The 18340-nt window shown below is 48.0% G+C and overlaps 1 protein-coding gene across 6 annotated transcripts in view; it reads left to right on the plus strand.

The window, feature by feature from the left end:
- The window catches only part of PHF21A (PHD finger protein 21A), a 737785-nt gene that overhangs the window by 389994 nt on the left and 329451 nt on the right, over positions 1-18340 (plus strand). For 5 of the 6 annotated variants that reach the window (XM_085646699.1, XM_085646701.1, XM_085646696.1 and 2 more), the window contains one exon: positions 1992-2081. The exons of the other annotated variant lie outside the window; for it this stretch is intronic. In XM_085646699.1, the coding sequence (XP_085502825.1) occupies positions 1992-2081 (90 nt within the window). The remainder of the gene's footprint in view (positions 1-1991; positions 2082-18340) is intronic. 6 annotated transcript variants of the gene reach the window in all.

Genomic DNA, 18340 nt, shown 5'->3' on the forward strand with positions numbered 1-18340 from the left:
AGCGATGTGTGTGGGTTTATGGCCTATCTGATGTAGGTAAAAATTAAATGTTCCAGAGGCTAGACAAACAAAGATTACGGGGTTAAGTCCTTGAATAAGAGGCAGGCAGGACATTGAGATTGACAAGAAAGTCACCCAGTCAAGAGTAAGGGGCAGTCCCAGAACCCATTAAATATGTATATAATTTAACATATTCGACACAGTAGGTCTTTGACAGCAAACAGCTCAGATAGACAATAGAGAAAACATCTCTTCCTAGGCATTGTTCAAGCGATGCCACCAGTTGCCACCCTATTGTCTGGTTTGGGCATCGGAGTCCTCATCCACCATGAGTGACGATTATAGTGTGAGCCTACCACCCTGCCTGGGGGGCCACACACATTTCCACGCCCCCGCCAAGCTTGAGATGTCAATGCCGATGTTGAAATGTGTTCAGTGGTATTCATGAGACTCTGAACCAATTGATTGGTAAAGCTGATAAAGCAGGTAGAAGTCAGGCTACCGGTGAACGTCAGATGTAAGATTTCATAGTGGTAGAAGGTGGGTGACAGAGAAGCTGCCTTTCACTGTTCAGCCTTGATCGAGACAACCTTAAGCAAGCCACATCTAGTTAATTCTAAATTAAGTGTTCTGGGAAGCACTATTCTCAAAGAAGCCATACGATGCTGCTGAGAAAGTGCGTCGCTCCCTGAAGAGAGTTGATTTACACGCTAACACTGGATGTAATGTCCTAAAAAGCAATGGTCGCATCAGATGCAATAATTGCATCCTGCCTTGAAACAGAGTTTCCATTTTAATTCTGTGCAGATATTCTTTTCATGCACGGTTCAGCTGTGAACACATTTACGGCGGTTTAGAATGGACTATTTACTGTTGCATATCGTGACTTCTCCCTTATTCGTTTACTTACTTTTCATTTGACTGTTGCATCAATCAGTCCATTTCTTTGCTTTCCTTTTTTCCAGGCCTACATCTAATGTTTGAATGTTTTTACCCAACTAAGATGCCAGAAGTGCATACGTGTCAAGTGACTGTTTTACAATATAATTGAACTGCATGACCATTCTGTCTAAGCTTTAGAAACTCTGTAGAGTGAATCTTTATCAGAAACATGTTTGATAGGCGTTTGCATGATTCAGGTGTTGCGAGTAGTCTTTTGCCTGAAGCCTTCAGTTTACAAGCTGCAAGTGGATTGGCAGTAGCTGCTGTGATCGTCAGAAAATCCACCTGCTGACATGCGCAAATCAGCAACATTGACTTCGTACCTTTGCAAGGCCATAAAGTTTGGATTCTGATTCTTGTAAATCTGGAAGGGCAGGTAACTTTAGGATTCTGCATAGACAAATGACACATACCCCACTGCCTCTGTATAATACTCTGCTGTCCAGTTCTAAGTGTATAACTCTGTGAAAATACCCTTGTTTTAAAAATCTGTTCCTTACCTGTGACACTGGTTTGCATCTTGCTAGCTTTTGTGGTCTTTTACCGATCACTCGACCTACTGGTGAAACAAGAGAGGAATAATAAAACGAGTTATCTCCTAGATGTGGTGCCTCAAAAAGCAGATTGAGTGTGTCCGCCTCAGAGCAAAGAGGATTTCTACTGATCCAGTCTGCTGTTAGCATCTGATTGCTCACTGCCCCACTTTTGACACCTTTGTCATCTTTTTTAAATAACTAATAAGTAGATGTCTGTATACTTGCTGATTCACCAGATCTCAGGGTCTATAAAAGTAAAGCAAGCTCCAAAAGTAGTGTTGCAGGTACGAAAGCTCTTTGTATATGAAGGTGCCGGAGTGAACCTCCTCTGTTCACTATGCCTTCCACTGGCCTTGGCTCCAGTGATACCCTCATGCTTTTCAACATGTTCCCCATCCTATGCCCTGCTGGCAGTTTTAGGCTTGGCATCCTGTGTGAATGGAGGCTGTTTGCAGTGTAAAGATTGCACTGGTCATTGAACACTCCATCTCAGTGCTGTTCCTTTCTGTACAGCAGGTGCAGGCGACCACGTCTCAGCCGATAAAGGTTCCACAGTTCACCCCCCCTCCCCGACTTACACCTCGTCCATCGTTTCTTCCACAGGTGAGTTCTGGAAAACATAACTCATGAGTGATAAAACACACAGAGCACAGTGGATTAAAAAAACATTTACCCTAGAAAACACAAAATGCTTTAGCGTTCCCTATCTGTGTGACCAATAAAAAAAAATTCAAAGTATGTGTGCCGGGCAGACCTTGGTACAGGATAAACATGTATCATAGATTCCACTCACAAACGTATGTCTGGGGACAGGTGAAGGCTTCAGCAACCTGCATCCATAAGTGACCCCGAGAGTAGTTGTAAGGTCTATGCATTAATGATAGTGCAAGATGCCATGATGGACGTTCCCAATAAAGCAACTTTTATTGATGCCAGTGCAGAAAGTGCAGTCTAAAGTGATGTGCTCCAGTTATAGCAGGACAGGGCAATCTGTAGTGATTTGTGTGCAGGATAGAATAGTATCAGAGTATGTGACGGAGATGGACAAAGGAAGGCAGAGAGGCAGGAAAGAGCAATATGCGATGACAGGTTGAGGGCAGGGCAAGGAATGTACCCGGGTGATTGAGCTGTATCCCATGACGTGGTCAGGGCAGAGCATGGAAGGCATGTGCGTGGTAGAGCAATATCTAGTGACGTGTGCAGCACAGAGCATGGAAGGCATGTCCATGTTATTACAATATCCAAGGACATGTACAGTATAGTGTATGGAAGGCACATGTGTGATAGAGCAATATCTAGTGACTTGTTCAGCACAGAGCAAGGATTGGACATGCATGATAGAACAATCTGTAGTGATGCGTGTACAGGATAGAGTAGAATGAAATTATATGATGGCGATGGACAAAAGGAGAAATACAGGCAGGAAAGAGCAATATCCAATGATATTTTCAGGTTATAGCAAGGCAGCAAAGTGCGTGATAGAGCAATATCCAATGATGTGTTCAGGACAGAGCAAGGATGGTACACATGCGTGATAGCGCAATATCCAATGATATGTTAAAGACAGAGCAAGGAAGGCACATGCAAGAAAGAGCAATATCCAATGATATGTTCAGGTTGCTGGAAGGAAGGAAAGTGTGTGATAGAGCAATATCCAATAACGTGCTCAGGACGGAGCAACAGTGTATAATGATGTGTTCAGGACAGAGCAAGGAACGCACATGCATGATAGAGCTATACCCAATGACGTGTTCAGGACAGAGGAAGGAAGACACTTGCGTGATAGAGCAATATTCAATGGTGTGTTCAAGACAGAGCAAGGAAGGCACATGGGTGATAGAGCAATATCTTGATGTGTTCAGGGCAGAGGAAGGAAGGCACAAGTATTATAGAGCAATTTGTAGTGATTTGTGTGCAGGACAGAGAAAGGAAAGCACATGCTTGATAGAGCAATATCTAATGACGTGTTCAGGACAGAGTAAGGATGGCACACAGGCAGGATAGAGCAATATCCAATGATATGTTAAAGACAGAGCTTGTAAGGTACATGCATGATAGAGCTGTATCCAATGACGTGTTCAGGTTACAGCAAGGAAGGGATGTGTGTAATAGAGCAGTATCCAATAACGTGTTCAGGCTAGAGCAACAGTATATAATGATGTGTTCAGGACAGAGCAAGGAAGGCACATGCATGATAGAGCTATACCCAATGACGTGTTCAGGACAGAGGAGGGAAGAAGAGTTGCGTGATAGAGCAATATTCAATGGTGTGTTCAATACAGAGCAAGGAAAGCACATGGGTGATAGAGCCATATCTTGATGTGTTCAGGGCAGAGGAAGGAAGGCACAAATATTATAGAGCAATCCGTAGTGATTTGTGTGCAGGACAGAGGAAGGAAAGCACATGCGTGATAGAGCTATATCCAATGGTGTGTTCAGGACAGAGCAAGGAAGGCACACAGGCAGGATAGAGCAATATCTAAGGATGTGTATAGGACAGAACAACAGTGTGTAATGATGTGTTCGAGACATGCTTCGCATAAGTCTGCCATTTAGTGTTGGGTCCGGATGTTTGCACTTTGTTTTAAATCGAAGAAGTCTTTTCCAGTCACGAAGTAGGTGGTGACTCCTTTTGGTGATAGTGCGCATGGACATCGACTCCATTGTTAGATAGCTTTTTTCCACCATCGGATTCGGACTTGAATTGCTGCGCTCCGGTTCGACACCGTTCTCAGGTTCCCCTTGGTGTGCAATTCTCTACCCTCTACGGTATTCTTTCTCAATCGCGTAATTCTGCCTTTGCGTATCGTATCGATTTCTAAAACTTCGATCGGAAAGTCTTGTGCAAGGCGTTGGGGCCTAGCGACGTCGACCGAGTTTGCAGTAGGTGTCACGGACTCCATTCCAATTCATCCCTGTGTGCCATTCTAAGTATCCCCGCACCGATCTACACGACGTGTGCTATTTGTGTTTATCACCCGAATCCAACGTAGACAACTGCGAAACCTGCCGATCGTTCCGATCGAAGAAGACGCTCCGTGACTGTCGGGCTCGATGTCACGAAATGTGCCAGCAACACAGAGACTCCGCTCCAGATCTTTTCAGAGAAAATGTCGACCAATAGATCTTCGAACCACATAGAGCCGAGGCAGTGGTGAAAGAACACATCCACGTGTCCGGGGAAGGCTTAGACATCGAGGAAGACATCACGCCCAGTCAGTGTACCATGAGTAAAGATACTCCTCTGCCCCCAAAGGTACACTCTAAAAAGGCTCCTGTCCCTCCTCCGCCTTCGGGCCTGGCACAGAAACACGTATCAAAGCCTTCCGACTCTGGACTGAGTGGCCCTCCTTCATGGACCGGACCCAAAACTTCGGCACCGAAAAATCAAATCCACTGATCCCTCAAACACTTCGGCACCGAAACAGACCTCAGCTCCGAAATCATCGGCACCAAAATCTTCCACACCGAAAATTCTGGCCCCAAGAGAAAAAGCGGCTCCTCCACCATCTAAGGAGCCTTGTTTGGATGTACCGCTTGCTAACACCAACCCCAAACAAAAAACGTATTGACTCTAAAACAGGACTTCTTTATGCAAAGTTGCCAGCAAAAAGAAAAGAGTATAGCAACTAACACTTCTCCACCACCTCTTTCACCTTCCTCACATTCTCCACCTATTGATCCTAATTTGCTCACAACACCCACAAATTCCCCTCAGCCACAATCTTCAGATTATCAAGGAGATGGAGATCAAGATGGGGACACATGGGGATGTGCTACAAGACAATGCTTCAGACCCGTGGGTCGACTATAACACTGATCCCAATAATAACGACCCAGACCTATACCCATTTAAACCTTCTCCTCCAGATGACAATGTGGGGTTCATTGAATTGCTTACTAGAGCCGCACAGTACCATGGAGTCCAGCTCCATAAGGAGCCTCTTGAGGAAGATTCTTTATTTGAGACACAAAGTGCATCGCAAAAGACTACACATACACTACCTATGCTCAGGGGTATGTTAAAACATGCAGACGAGGAATTCAAAGAGCCAGTGCGAGCTAGGGTCCTCACTCCTAGGGTTGACAAAAAGTACAAGGCTGCACCTACAGACCTAATTTACATCAGGGGTCAGGTTCCATTAGATTCTTCAGTGGTATCAAATGCTTGTAAACGAGCTAATTCTCAAATAGGAGGCGCCCCGCCTCCTGGTAAAGAACCTAAATAAATAGATGCCTCTGGCAAAAGAGTATCAGCGCAAGCAGCCAATCAGTGGTGCATAGCTAATACACAAGCACTCTTGGCAAGGTATGACCAAGCTCATTATGATGAGCTAGAGCAACTGATGCAATACCTTCCTGATGAGCCTAAATCCAAGGCTCATGACCTCATCCAGGAAGGGAAGCTTATTTCCAACACTTCAATCAGGTGTGCTCTAGATGCAGCAGACACTGTCTCACGTACTAACAACACCATCGTCCTACTTAGATCCCATGCATGGCTAAAGGTATCAGGATTTAAACCGGAGGTTCAAGCATCCATTTTAAATCCATCATTTAACGAGGAAAATGTATTTGGCCCTGCAGTGGACACTTCATTAGAAAAAATGAAGAAAGACACTGAGGTAGCCAAATCAATGGGAGCACTGCAAACACCATCAAACCGTGGTTCCTTTCGCAATCCTTTTACAGGGGAGGCTCAAAGTCCATCCCTACTGACGGGTCCTCTACCACATGTAGAGGCACTAGTCAATCCCCCTCTACCAGAGGTTAATTTCGAGGACGATTTTGGGGAAACGGTTGTAAAGGAAGAGGGAAAGGTAAACACCCCATACTTCCCCAGCCACAAATAAACAGTGTCTTTCCTCCCCTTCCCCCCAATCATTCGACACCTGTTGGGGGATGTATCACTCAATTTATCCCAGTCTGGAATACCATCACATTAGACAAATGGGTTTTACAAATTATCCAATCTGGTTATTGCCTGGAGCTTACCAACAACCCTCCAAAAATTCCACCACGAAAACACAAACTATCTCCAGAACATATACACCTACTCTGGAAAAAGGAGCTATAGAACCCGTCCCATTACAATATCAAGGGACAGGTGTATACTCCCTTTACTTTATGATTCCCAAAAAGGATGGTTCTCTCTGACCTATTTTAGACCTCAAAGAATTAAACCTATACATTCATTCAGATCACTTCCATATGGTCACTCTCCAACAGATGCTTCTCTGTTACAACAAGGTGACTTTATGTCCACTCTGGACTTGAAGGATGTGTACTTCCATATTCCAATACATCCCGCTCATCGCAAATACCTCAGGTTTATGGTAGCGGGACAACATTATCAATTCAAAGTCCTCCCATTCGGAGTCACCACTGCTCCCAGAGTATTTATCTAATGCCTGGCAGTAGTCGCTGCACATCTGCGAAGAAAACATGTTGACATCTTCCCATATCTAGACGACTTGCTCATCAAAGCAAGCACTCTCACAAAATGCCTACAACACACCCAAAGAACACTACATTTACTGCACGACCTCAGATTCACAGTAAACCTGTTGAAGGCTCATCTTCAACCTTCCCAAACGCAAATGTACTTAAGGGCCACTATAGATGCACAAAAAGCTCTAGCTTGTCCCAATCCAGCCAGAATCCACAATATTAAGGTTCTCATTTCCAAATTTCAACCCAACCACTCATTACCAGCTGGGGTATTTATGCTGCTTCTAGGAATGATGGCATCTTTCATTATGATCGTTCCGTATGCAAGACTTCAAATGCGTCCCCTTCAGGAATGTTGAGCACGTCTGTGGAATCCGTCTCAAGGTTGATTGACAGATCTAGTGTTGGTGGACGGCTGCACTCATCGCTCTCTGCAGTGGTGGAATCAACAGAACCTTTCCAAAGGGCGACCTTTCATCGACCCAGTTCCACAGACAGTGCTAACAGACGCATCACTCAATGGTTGGGGAGCTCATCTCCAAACTCAGACAATTCAAGGATTGTGGAGTCAAATGGTAAAACAGCTCCACATAAATCATCTATGTTTAAATGTATTTATTAGCATTTTCGATACTTGAAAACAGTACAAGGACACAAGCAATAGATCGCAAAATGGTAGATAATTCACATAAGTTCTTATATCAAGAAAAGCATATCGCCCACATTGATAATTGTGTGAGTGAAACTTCATCAAAGCAGTTAGTACATTGCATTTTGAAAGATTCAACTTGTACTTGAAACCAGTAACTTGAACACTCCCCCCCCACCCCGTCCCATATTCCATAGTCTTGACTGTCCATTCCTTGTCCCATAGCGTTGGCAACGCCCATTAAACAGTAGAGGATGGTTGACGTTCTGTCCCCAGGTCCGAAAGCCGCAGCACTCTCAGGTATTTGGGCTGGGTAATTTAATTGAATTCTGCTAAGAGCAGTTTCAGGAATGGGCTCCATACTTTCTGGAAGGTGGCGGCAGAGCCGCTCAGTGTGGCCGATAAGCGTTCCATCCCTACGATATGCCACAATCTGTGGAGCCAACCCACATATGTGGGGGGGGGGGTAGTCGTCCCCCAGTGTGTCAGGATGTTCTGCAGAGCTGCCCCCAGTGCTAACCCCATCTGGCGCCCTCTCATGCTCTTAAGGGGGAATGTGATAGAATTGGGGAGACCCAAAATTACATATACCGGGAGCCTCCGGATCTCAGTATCATAGAGCTCATCTACCTTATCCAGGATTTTAGTCCAATAATTAGATAGTAATGGGCAATCCCACAGTATATGTAGCAATGTTCCATCATTGTCGCAGCCTCTCCAGCAAGTGGGGCTCCTATGTGGATTCCCTCTGTGGAGTCGCGCCGGTGTAAGGTACCAGTTGGTGGCTATTTTCATGGCTGTTTCAATACTGGCTATGTTTCGGGCTGTGTGTTTTGCTCTATAGTAAATTACTTCTCAATCTTTCTGAGTAAGGTCACCCCCCCAGTTCGCTCCCCCACCTCTTCTGACTTGGAGTAGCTTGCGAGTGTGAGCCAATTCTGATCATGTCGTACATTTTGGAGTTCATCCTTTGTCGGTGAGCTTAGTAATTAACCATTTTTTGTACTTGGTCAATCTACGGCCCCCTTGCTCTCTCATCCCAGGTTGAAGGACCCAGTGCCTCAGCTGTAAGTATCGCAATCTCTCAGACTTGGGGATCCCGTACTCTAGTTTCAGCTGGGGGAACGTGAGCACTCCTGTGAGATCAAATGGATGACCCACTGAGCGGCATTAAGTATCTCACCACTCCCTGAATGATTTGTCGGACACTCCCGGGTTGAACTCGCTATTACCAAACAGGATGTTTAAGGGAGACGGGAATGTCGTGAGTTTCTTAGCTATCGCCACCCCGTCTGAAACTTTTAGCACTGACTTGGTGACCGGCGAACCCATCAGGCCCCTCGGCCGCTGTGACTTCTTTTAGAAAGGGACTTTCCACAGTGTGATATCTGCCTATGCCCTATCCTGGAAGAGCCACCTTTTTTCGGACTCTGGTCTTGCCCATTTCACCAGATACCTCAGCTGGGACGATATGTAATAGCTGAGGAGGTCCGGTATTCCCAGGCCTCCGTGTTCCAGGCGCATGTACCCTAGAGCCTTGCTCATCCGTGGTTGTGCCCCTGCCCACACAAACTGATGTTGCGTTGTAGAGAAGCAATCATCCCCTCTGGGGCAGGACCGGTTGGGTCTGGAACAGGCATAGTGCCTTTGGTAGCACACACATTTTGATCACAGCTACACGCCCCTATAGGGAAAGATGATGCTTACTCCAAGCGTCCATATCCCTTCGGGCCTGTCGTGTCAGCCTAGCATAGTTCAACTGAGCCGTTCGGTGGACTGTGGCCGCTAATTCTAACCCCAAGTACGGGATGGTGTCTACAACTTTTATGCCGGAAGGCCAATCGTGCGAGTGGTCTGATGTGAGCAGCGCCGGGTTTACGTTCAGCATCAATGATTTACCCACATTGACCCCGAAACCCGGCCAAAAGTGTCTAGCTCCTCAATAAAGGTGGGAAGGGAGATCTTTGGTTCTGTCAATGCCGCTATCACATCGTCGGCGTAGAGGCTAATGGGATGTGTTCCCCCCTCCCCCCCCCCAATGAAATCCCCTTGATTCTAGGGTTGTCTCTAACCCACTGCGCCAGAGGCTCTATGTACAGAGCAAACAGTAACGGGGACAACGGGCATCCCTGCCTGGTTCCTCCCTGATTGTCAAAGGGTCGCAACGAGATGCTGTTAACCCTGATGCAGGCTGTAGGTCTATTGTAGCAGCAGTTCACCCACTCCTGGAATTTCTCCCTCAACCCAAACTTCGCCATCGTATGTCCCAGGAACCCCCAGTCTACCCGATCAAACGCTTTTTCGGCGTCTATTGTCAGCAGAAGCGCATGCATTTGCGTTTGATGGGCCTCATCTATGAGGTGGAGTATTCGCTTTGTTTGTCGCTACATTGTCGAGATTGGATAAATCCTGCCTGATCTTGTTCTATCAAATTTGGCATATGGGGACTTAGCCGAGATGCAAGGATTCCTGTGAAGATTTTAAAATCTACATTAAGTAGAGAGATCGGGCGGTACGAGCCGCATTGTTGCTTATCTTTCCCTGGTTTGGGCAGAACCACTATGGCTGCCGCCAACATCGTGTCAGGAATCTGACTGGTACTCGATAAGGAATTAAACAGCCTTGTTAAAATTGGAGGTAAGATGGGGCAGAATTTTTTATAGACGAGGGTTGGGAACCCATCCGGGCCTGGGGACCAAAGCGTTTTGAGGCGCGAGATCCCTGTAATGACCTCCTCTATGCGAATGGGGCTTCTAATGCTGCTGACTGATCTGGAGTCAGTGTGGGCATAGTGACGGATTGTAGGTAATCTGTGATGTCTTGGTCAGATGGGTTATCCGCCGCGTAAAGCTTCTCGTAAAAATCTTTAAACGTGTGAGCTATCTCTTGATCCCCTCTGGCTCCCTGCCACCCATCCCCCACCCCACACCCCCCGTCTGTCCCTCTGCTATGAAGAGACCATCGTCCGTTGTCTTTGGGCTCGCAGTCTGTTCGCCAGTAGCCGTGCGGTCCCCCCAATATAGTAAGAGTGTCTTAAACGGACTGCAGCGGATTCAGTTCTATCCAAGTCTAGTGCGGCTAACTGTGCTCTGGCTGCCTTCAGTTGTCTCCAGACCCTTGGAGCCCCAGTCCTGCTATGCACTAGTTCGAGCTCCTGCACCTGAGCTGATAGGTTTAATCGCACCTCCTTGCGCTCCCTATTGGTGGCGGCCGAAATCTCTATGAGCTACCCCCCATACTACTGCTTTCATAGCCTCCCATTATGTCGTGACAGCCATGTCGGGGATGTCGTTAAGGGTGAGGTAGTCTTTAATACATGTAATAAGTTGCTGTTCCACTACTTTGTTGTGAAGCATATTGTCGTTAAGCCTCCAGCTTCTTGGTGGGCGGGGTTGCTATGTCACCAGCACCTTACCATCAGTGCGTCATGATCTGACAGGGCCACATGTCAATGCTCACTGCTTGAACCACGCTATTAACCTCCCCAGTTCCCAGGAAGTGATCCAGGCAAGCATAAGACTTATGCACATGGGAATAAAATGTATATTGTTTCTAAGTGGGGTGGGCTGCCCTCCAACTGTCAATCAGTCCCATCTCCCTCTGCCATTCCTTCCCGTCCCCTGACATCTCTCCCCCATGAAAGTAGGACGCTGTGATCTGTCCATGAACTAGTCCATGACTATATTTAGGTCCCCCCGACCAGTGTCATACGGTTCTGTGGAGCCATCACATCCGCTATAGCTGCTTGAAGGAATCTCTCCTGCCCAGAGTTAGGAGCGTAGACAGAGCCGACCACCAGGGGTTGGCTACCAAATTGAATTGTGTAGGCCAGTAGCCGCTCTTTCAGTTCTGCCACATTCTCCTTTAATTCCCCCTTACAGCGTTTAGATATAAGAATCGCCACCCTCGCCTTTTTTGTAAGAGAGACACATCAGCCTCTGCTCGCTCTAGGTAGGCTAAAATTGCGGACCTTCTCACAGGGTTGTTGAGCACCTTGACATTAAGTGTAATTATGTTCACAGCCCACTTAGCCATCTAAGGTGGTTACAAGCCCAGCTATGCTAGCCACTAGAGTGTAGCGTGTCTCCCAATCTGGTGGAGCCTCTGTGTGTGGGTCAAGGCTGTGCGTGCTGATACAGGAGCTTTCGCGTGAGTGTACTGGGAGCCCACAGGACCCCGTGTCGGAAGATGTTATAAAAATCGGACCCTGCCCTTCCCCCCTCCCTAACCCCAACAGTAAGTGCCCCATGAATTGTCCAGGAGTCGCAGTACATGACCACGCCCCCTTGGTGAAACAGTCTGTAGGGTGCCTCTTGTGGCCGACTGTGTTCCCCCCCGCCTGCCGCCCCCCTGCAATGCTATGACCCACTTAGCTGGCCCCAGTCGCAGTTCAATCTCCAGCTCTTGATCTGGGTTCAGCAGTCCGGGAGGCCAGAACCGCCCTGCGTTCCTGCGCTATAGCCTCTGGATTCGGCTTTGAGGGGGTCCCCGAGCGCCTCCGACCGCCGACTCGTTGCCACTTCTCTCGTTGACCTTTCTTGTCTCCACGCGGGGACCCAGCTGGTGAGGGTAGCTCGATGCCCAGGACCTGTGACATGCTTCATGTAGAGATCTAAGTTGTCGTAGTTTGCCATCCCATTTGAAAATGATGCGAAAGGGATGCCCCCAGGAATAAGAGACGCCTTGGTTGTGAAGGTGGGACGTGACTGGACGAAAGTCTCTGCGTTTCTGCAGTGTGATTGCCGCCAAGTCTTGATATAATGCGATGGCATGTCCCTTGTACGTGATTGGGTGCGCATCCCTTGCTCTCTGCAGGATGAGTTCCTTTAGTTGAAAATCTGGCAGGTATTCCAGGATGTCGGGTGGGGGGGCGCCGGTGCCCTTTGCTGCAAGCCAACTCTGTGGGCCCTGTCAATTTTGATTGCAAAGTCCTGGGATTCCTGCAACACATGGCGGGAAAGGCCTTGGAGAAACTGAGTGATGTATGTGCCTTCGTTGGGAGGAACACCCTTCACCGTATGTTTCTTCGGGAGAGATTTTCCAAGTCTTTTGCGTGGGCTTGGAGATCTATTTGTTGTGCCTGAAGGCGGATCACTTTTTGCTGTAGTTGCTCCACTTCCTCGTCCTGGGATTGTTCGTGGTCCTCCATTGGTGCCACTTGTTCGCCCACTGCGTCTAGATCGCGTCGCACCACCTTTATCCCAGCGGTGAAGTCTTTTTTGAGGGTTTGTAGGTCTTCCCTTAGGGCCGAGAATAGTTGCGAGAGGAAGGCCTTTGTAACCGATTTGTCCATATTCTCCGTCTCCTGCCCTCCTGAAGTGGATGGAGAGGTACGGCCGCCTCATCCACTCGCCCCCGACATCTTGGCGAACATGTCTTTCACATTCCTGTCCTCCTTCCCCCGCATGGTGGTCATGTCTAGGCTGCAACTAGGAGCTTGAGGTGGCGGCTTATGGTTGTAGTTCCTCCCTCGGAGTCAGTGGAAGCAGCTGGGGTCCCTGCACTTTCCGCCTGTGAGGTAAGTTCGGGCAGCTGCTTGTCTTCTGCCCTCCCAGCCCGTTGTGTGTTCCGGGAGCGCTGTATTGCCTTTCCGTGGGAAGTGTTCTGGTCCGAAGCCCTGTGTGGCAGGAGGTGCAAAGTGGCAAGCCCCCCACCAACCAGCGATGTAGAGGTGCCGCGTGTCAGTGTGCCAAATCAATATGGAGGCCCTACCAACTCTCACCGTGGCAGGGGACCTCCAGCGTCGATGGCGCCGCTGCTGTATCCGCTCTTGCCGCATGTTTGGCCCCTCCCTGTAACGGGACTCGTCCTTCCGTGGTCATGGCAATGATGTGGGGCCCGGGCCCGCAGCTGTGTGTGGGCTTCATGCAATCCTGTGGTGATGTGCCCCCAGCAACACTGTGTTAGGAGGCCGCGGCCTGTCTGGTCTGCGGCCCGCGGGCTTCTTCTTCCTCCGTCACGAACCCGGAGTCCCCACTGTTCTCCTGTGTGCGATGCGAGGCACCCCGCAACTTCAGCCTCCATACTAGGCCTCAATCCTGCCCGCTCCTGGTCGGTCTAGCAGGCGCCAGGTCACCGCCCAATTAATTCAGCCGAACTCTGCGCTCAGGCCGCCCAATGTGGGACCGGGCCCGTGCAGCTGTGTGGGGGAATGTCTTGGTCTCATGTCCCAGACCCAGGCCCCAGACCCCCGGGGACGCCCTCAATAAGGTTCGCGCTGTGTGCTGCAGGATCCTGCCCAGTCAGTTGAACCCCCTGGGGTCTCCAGGCCTCTCACCTCTATCGCGGGTCCCGGGGCCTCCCACGCGCCACAACTCCTGGCCCGCCAACCGGGACTCTCGCGCTCCGCGGAATGAAGGCCTCTCTCCGGATGGCGCATTCGGCCACTCCACCTCCGCAACTGCCGCCGTACTCTTGAAGCCCCCAGAGGGCCAGCCGCCTAAATGCACCAGGCAGGTCGGGCAGCTAGCTGAAGCGACGTCCGGGCCTCCTGAACAGCCGCGCCAAGCACTGCCGGGGCGCTAGCTGTCTCTCCGAATCTGCTACGGGGTCTGTGTCGCCATCTTGGACCCTGGGCTGCGGTGCACCAAACACGCCAATTCCGGCGATCGCCGCAAATGTAATCTGCTGGAAGGTACACACTTGTGGTCCCGCGCCTGCCCCGATATCTGCCAGGGGTCTTCAGCTCACGAACAGTGCCAGGTAGCGCCCTGGCCGGCGAACGGGAGCGGGGAGACGAGCAAGCCACGTCCTACCCGCTTGCCATCTTGGCCATCCACACAAATCATCTAGAGCTGCTAGCAGTCTTTCTAGCGCTCAAAGCCTTCCAAACTCCCCTTGTAGGCAAAGTTGTCCTAATACGCACAGACAACATGACAGCCATGTATTACGTACAGAAACAGGTGGGGACAGATACTCTCCAACTGTCACACCTTGCACTAACCATTTGGAGATGGGCCATTCATCAAAAAATGTAGCTCCTAGCGGAACACCTCCTAGGAGTAAAGAATCAGATTGCAGATCTGCTCAGCAGACAGAGGCAACACATCCATGAGTGGGAACTTCACCCTCCAGTTCTCCTCCCATTTTTTCAGATTTGGGCTTCCCAGATATAGATCTGTTCGCCACAAGCCAAAACGCAAAATGGCCAAACTTCGCCTCCAGGTATCCACACCATTATCCAAAGGCAATGCTCTATGGATGAATTGGTCAAGGATATTTGCCTACCCTTTTCCGCCTCTACCACTCATTCCACTAGTGGTTCGGAAGCTCAGACAAACATCCCTCACACTAATCCTGGTAGCTCCTACTTGGGCCCGTTAGCCCTGGTTCACTACCCTGTTGGAACTCTCAGTGGTTCCTCATTAAAAATGACATCTCACATCCAGTCTCCTCACGCAGAGCCATGGAGAGATGAGACATCCAGATCCCAAACCTCTCAACCTTGCAATCTGGCACATGAAGGGATAGAGTTTGGTTATCTGAATATTCCACCAGACAGTATGAATATCATTAAAGAGGTCAGAAGACCTACTACAAGAGCTTGCTTTGCAGCAAAATGGAAGCGGTTTGTTATTTATTGTGATAACCATATCAATCCGCCTGATGCTTCCGTTCAAAATATCATTTGCTATTTACTACATTTACAACGCTCACATTTAGCGTACACATCTATACGCTTACATCTCTCTGCAGTAGCCGCATACCTTCAGAATAGACAACATCTGTCTCTTTTCAGAGTGCCTGTTATTAAGGCCTACATGGAAGGACTCGAGAGTCATTCCACCAAGACTTCCACCTGTGCTACTGTGGAATCTTAATATGGTTCTCACCAGACTAATGGGTCGACTCTTTGGGCCATTGCATAAATGTGAACTGCAATTTCTCACTTGGAATGTTGCTTTCCTCATTGCTATCACATCATTGAGGAGAGTGGGTGAGCTTCAGGCATTAATCATAGAAGAACCAATTTTACAAGAACACCAAAACAAAGTGGTTCTTCGCACTAACCCTAAATTTCTACCTAAAGTGGTTTCTGCCTTCCAGATCAACCAATCTGTTGAGTTTCCTGTGTTCTTTCCTCAACCAGATTCGGTGGCAGAACGGGCTCTACACACCTTAGATGTTTAGAGCATTACTCTCTTACATAGAAAGGACAAAACCTTTTTGTAAAACTAACCAACTCTTTGTCGCTTTTACTCCACCACACAAAGGCAATCCCATTTCTAAGTCAGGTATTGCACGATGGATAGTTAAATGCATTCAAACTTGCTATGCAAAAGCAAAGAGAATTTTACCAATTCCCCCCAGGGCGCATTCCACCAGCAAACTTGGGGCTTCTATGGCTGTCTTAGGAAACATTCCCATAGCTGACATCTGTAAAGCTGCAACATGGTCGACACCACACACATTTACAAAAACTACTGTGCAGCTGTGTTAGCTAGACAACAAGCTAATGTAGGCCAGTTCTATGTACTATTTCAAACCACTGCAACAGATACAGGTTAGCCACCGCTTTGGAAGATTATATTTATGGATTTGTAGAGCACATAGCTGCCCGAAGGCTTCCCTGTGCTAGGAGAAAGATGGCAATCCGGGTGCAGGGATGTTAAGGAAAGAGCCAAGTTTTAAGTCTTTTCCTGAATACAAATTCGTCAGTCAACAGACGCAGTTCCATAGGCAGGGCATTCCACAGGCTAGGAGCTAGATGCGAGAAGGATCTACCTCCCCACCTGGATCTCTTTATCCATGTCTGTTTTATGAGTAGATCTGCAGAGGATCTTAGGGGTTTGCCCAGGATATAGTGTGTGACAAGCTTTTTGATTAAGGCCAGACCTTTGTCATTTAGAGCTCTATGGGCAATACATAGTGACTTGAACTTGATCCTGGCCTGGATAGGGAGCCCGTATAATGTCTTCAGGGCTGCCTTAGCTGACTGTTGTCTTGGAATGCACAGCAATATCCTAGCTATGGCATTCTGAACCTCTTGCAGTCTGTTTATAACGTATTTGGGTGTGCCCAGATACAGAGAGTTACCATAATCCAGCTGCGACACCACTAGGGCCTGGACCACGGTTCTGCGAGTATGTTCAGGGATGAAAGGAAGGATCTTCGAGAGCACGCACAGAAGTCCAAATCATGCACCTGATAGTTTCCTGGCTTGAGTTTCCATGGACAGACTTTCGTCTAGCCATATTCCCAGATATTTGACCGCGTTCTTTGGGCCAGGGGGTTCTCTCAATTCTGGAGGCCATCTGATAATGTTTCTTGAGACAGCCTTATTGCCCATTCAGCTTTCGGCTGCACTTATTCATCCAATCTGCTACTTGTACCATGCATGATGCCAGGTTGTTGTGCATGGATTGGGGGCCCTCTTTCACTGATAGTATAAGCTGGGTGTCATCCGCATATGACACTATATATAATCCAAATTCTTGCACTATCTCTGCCAGTGGTTGCATATACAGGTTAAATAGTGTCAGGCTTAATGCAGATCCCTGTGGGACTCCGCACGAGATTTGGAGGGTGTCAGATAGATCCTTTCAATCACTGGAAGGTGAGCACCTATCTTCCAGAAATTAGGTTATCCACTTTAGCGCTGAGCCTGTAATACCTGTTTCCTTTAGCCTGCGGATCATGGTATAGTGATCCACCGTATCAAAAGCGGCGCTAAGATCCAGAAGCAGGATAGCTGCTGTGCACCTCTGGTCTAGGATTCCCTTTAGTTCCTCTGTGACCACCAACAGGGCTGACTGCTGTATAGTCTATGCAAAGCATGTGATCTACAGCTCACATGCCTCAAACGGAAAATGTTACTTACTCTGTTCCTGGCATGTAGAGTTGTAGATTCAGATGCGCCCTCCCAGCTCCCCGGGAGCCTGTACCTGTTCCAGTAATATCTTACTTAGGTAAATCTACATGGACATCTCTATTATACTCTTACTAACTCCATTCTCAACCTCTGCGGGAAAATAATCTAACAATGGAGTCGATGCCCAGTCGCACTATCACCGAATGGAGTCACCACCTACCTCATGACTGGAAAAGACTTCTTCGAAAAAAAACAAAGTGCAAACATCCGGACCCAAAACTAGATGGCAGACTTATGCAAAGCATGTGAATCTACAGCTCTACATGCCAAGAACAGAGCCATACTGGGTAAGTAGCATTTTCCTTTTAGGACCGAGAAAGGAAGGCACCTGGGAGATAGAGCAATATCTTATAATATGTTTAGGAAAGAGCATGGAAGACAACGTGTGTGATAGAGCAATATCCAATGACATGTTCAGGACAGGCCACGGAAGACACTTATGTGATGGACAATATGTAATCACATGCTCAAGACAGAGCAAAAAAGGCACCTGTGTGATACGGCAAGTAAGGCACCTGCGTGATAGAGCAATATCTAATGACCTGTTTGGGACAGCAAGGAAGGCACACAAGTGCATGACCGGACCAATAGCTAGTGATTTGTGACCAGAACAATATCTAGCATTGAAAGTGCAGAATAAAGTAGTATCTTAATGCGCGTGTAAGATAAAGAAGCGGTCTACTTTGTGTGCAGGATAGTGCAATGTGACCAGTTGCAGGTGTGCAATATCCATCTGAGCTTGCAGGACGAAGCAACCTCCATTAATGTGTGTAATGCCTAGAAACAATATCAGATGTGTGCTCATTGAAGTACACAATACAGCGCTATCTTAGTTTGTATGCATAATCCGGGTAAATCAACATTGAATGATATGTTTACAGTATAGAGTGG

This window comes from Triturus cristatus, chromosome 3_1 (genome assembly GCF_964204655.1).
Source record: "Triturus cristatus chromosome 3_1, aTriCri1.1, whole genome shotgun sequence".
Taxonomy (NCBI): Eukaryota; Metazoa; Chordata; class Amphibia; order Caudata; family Salamandridae; genus Triturus; species Triturus cristatus.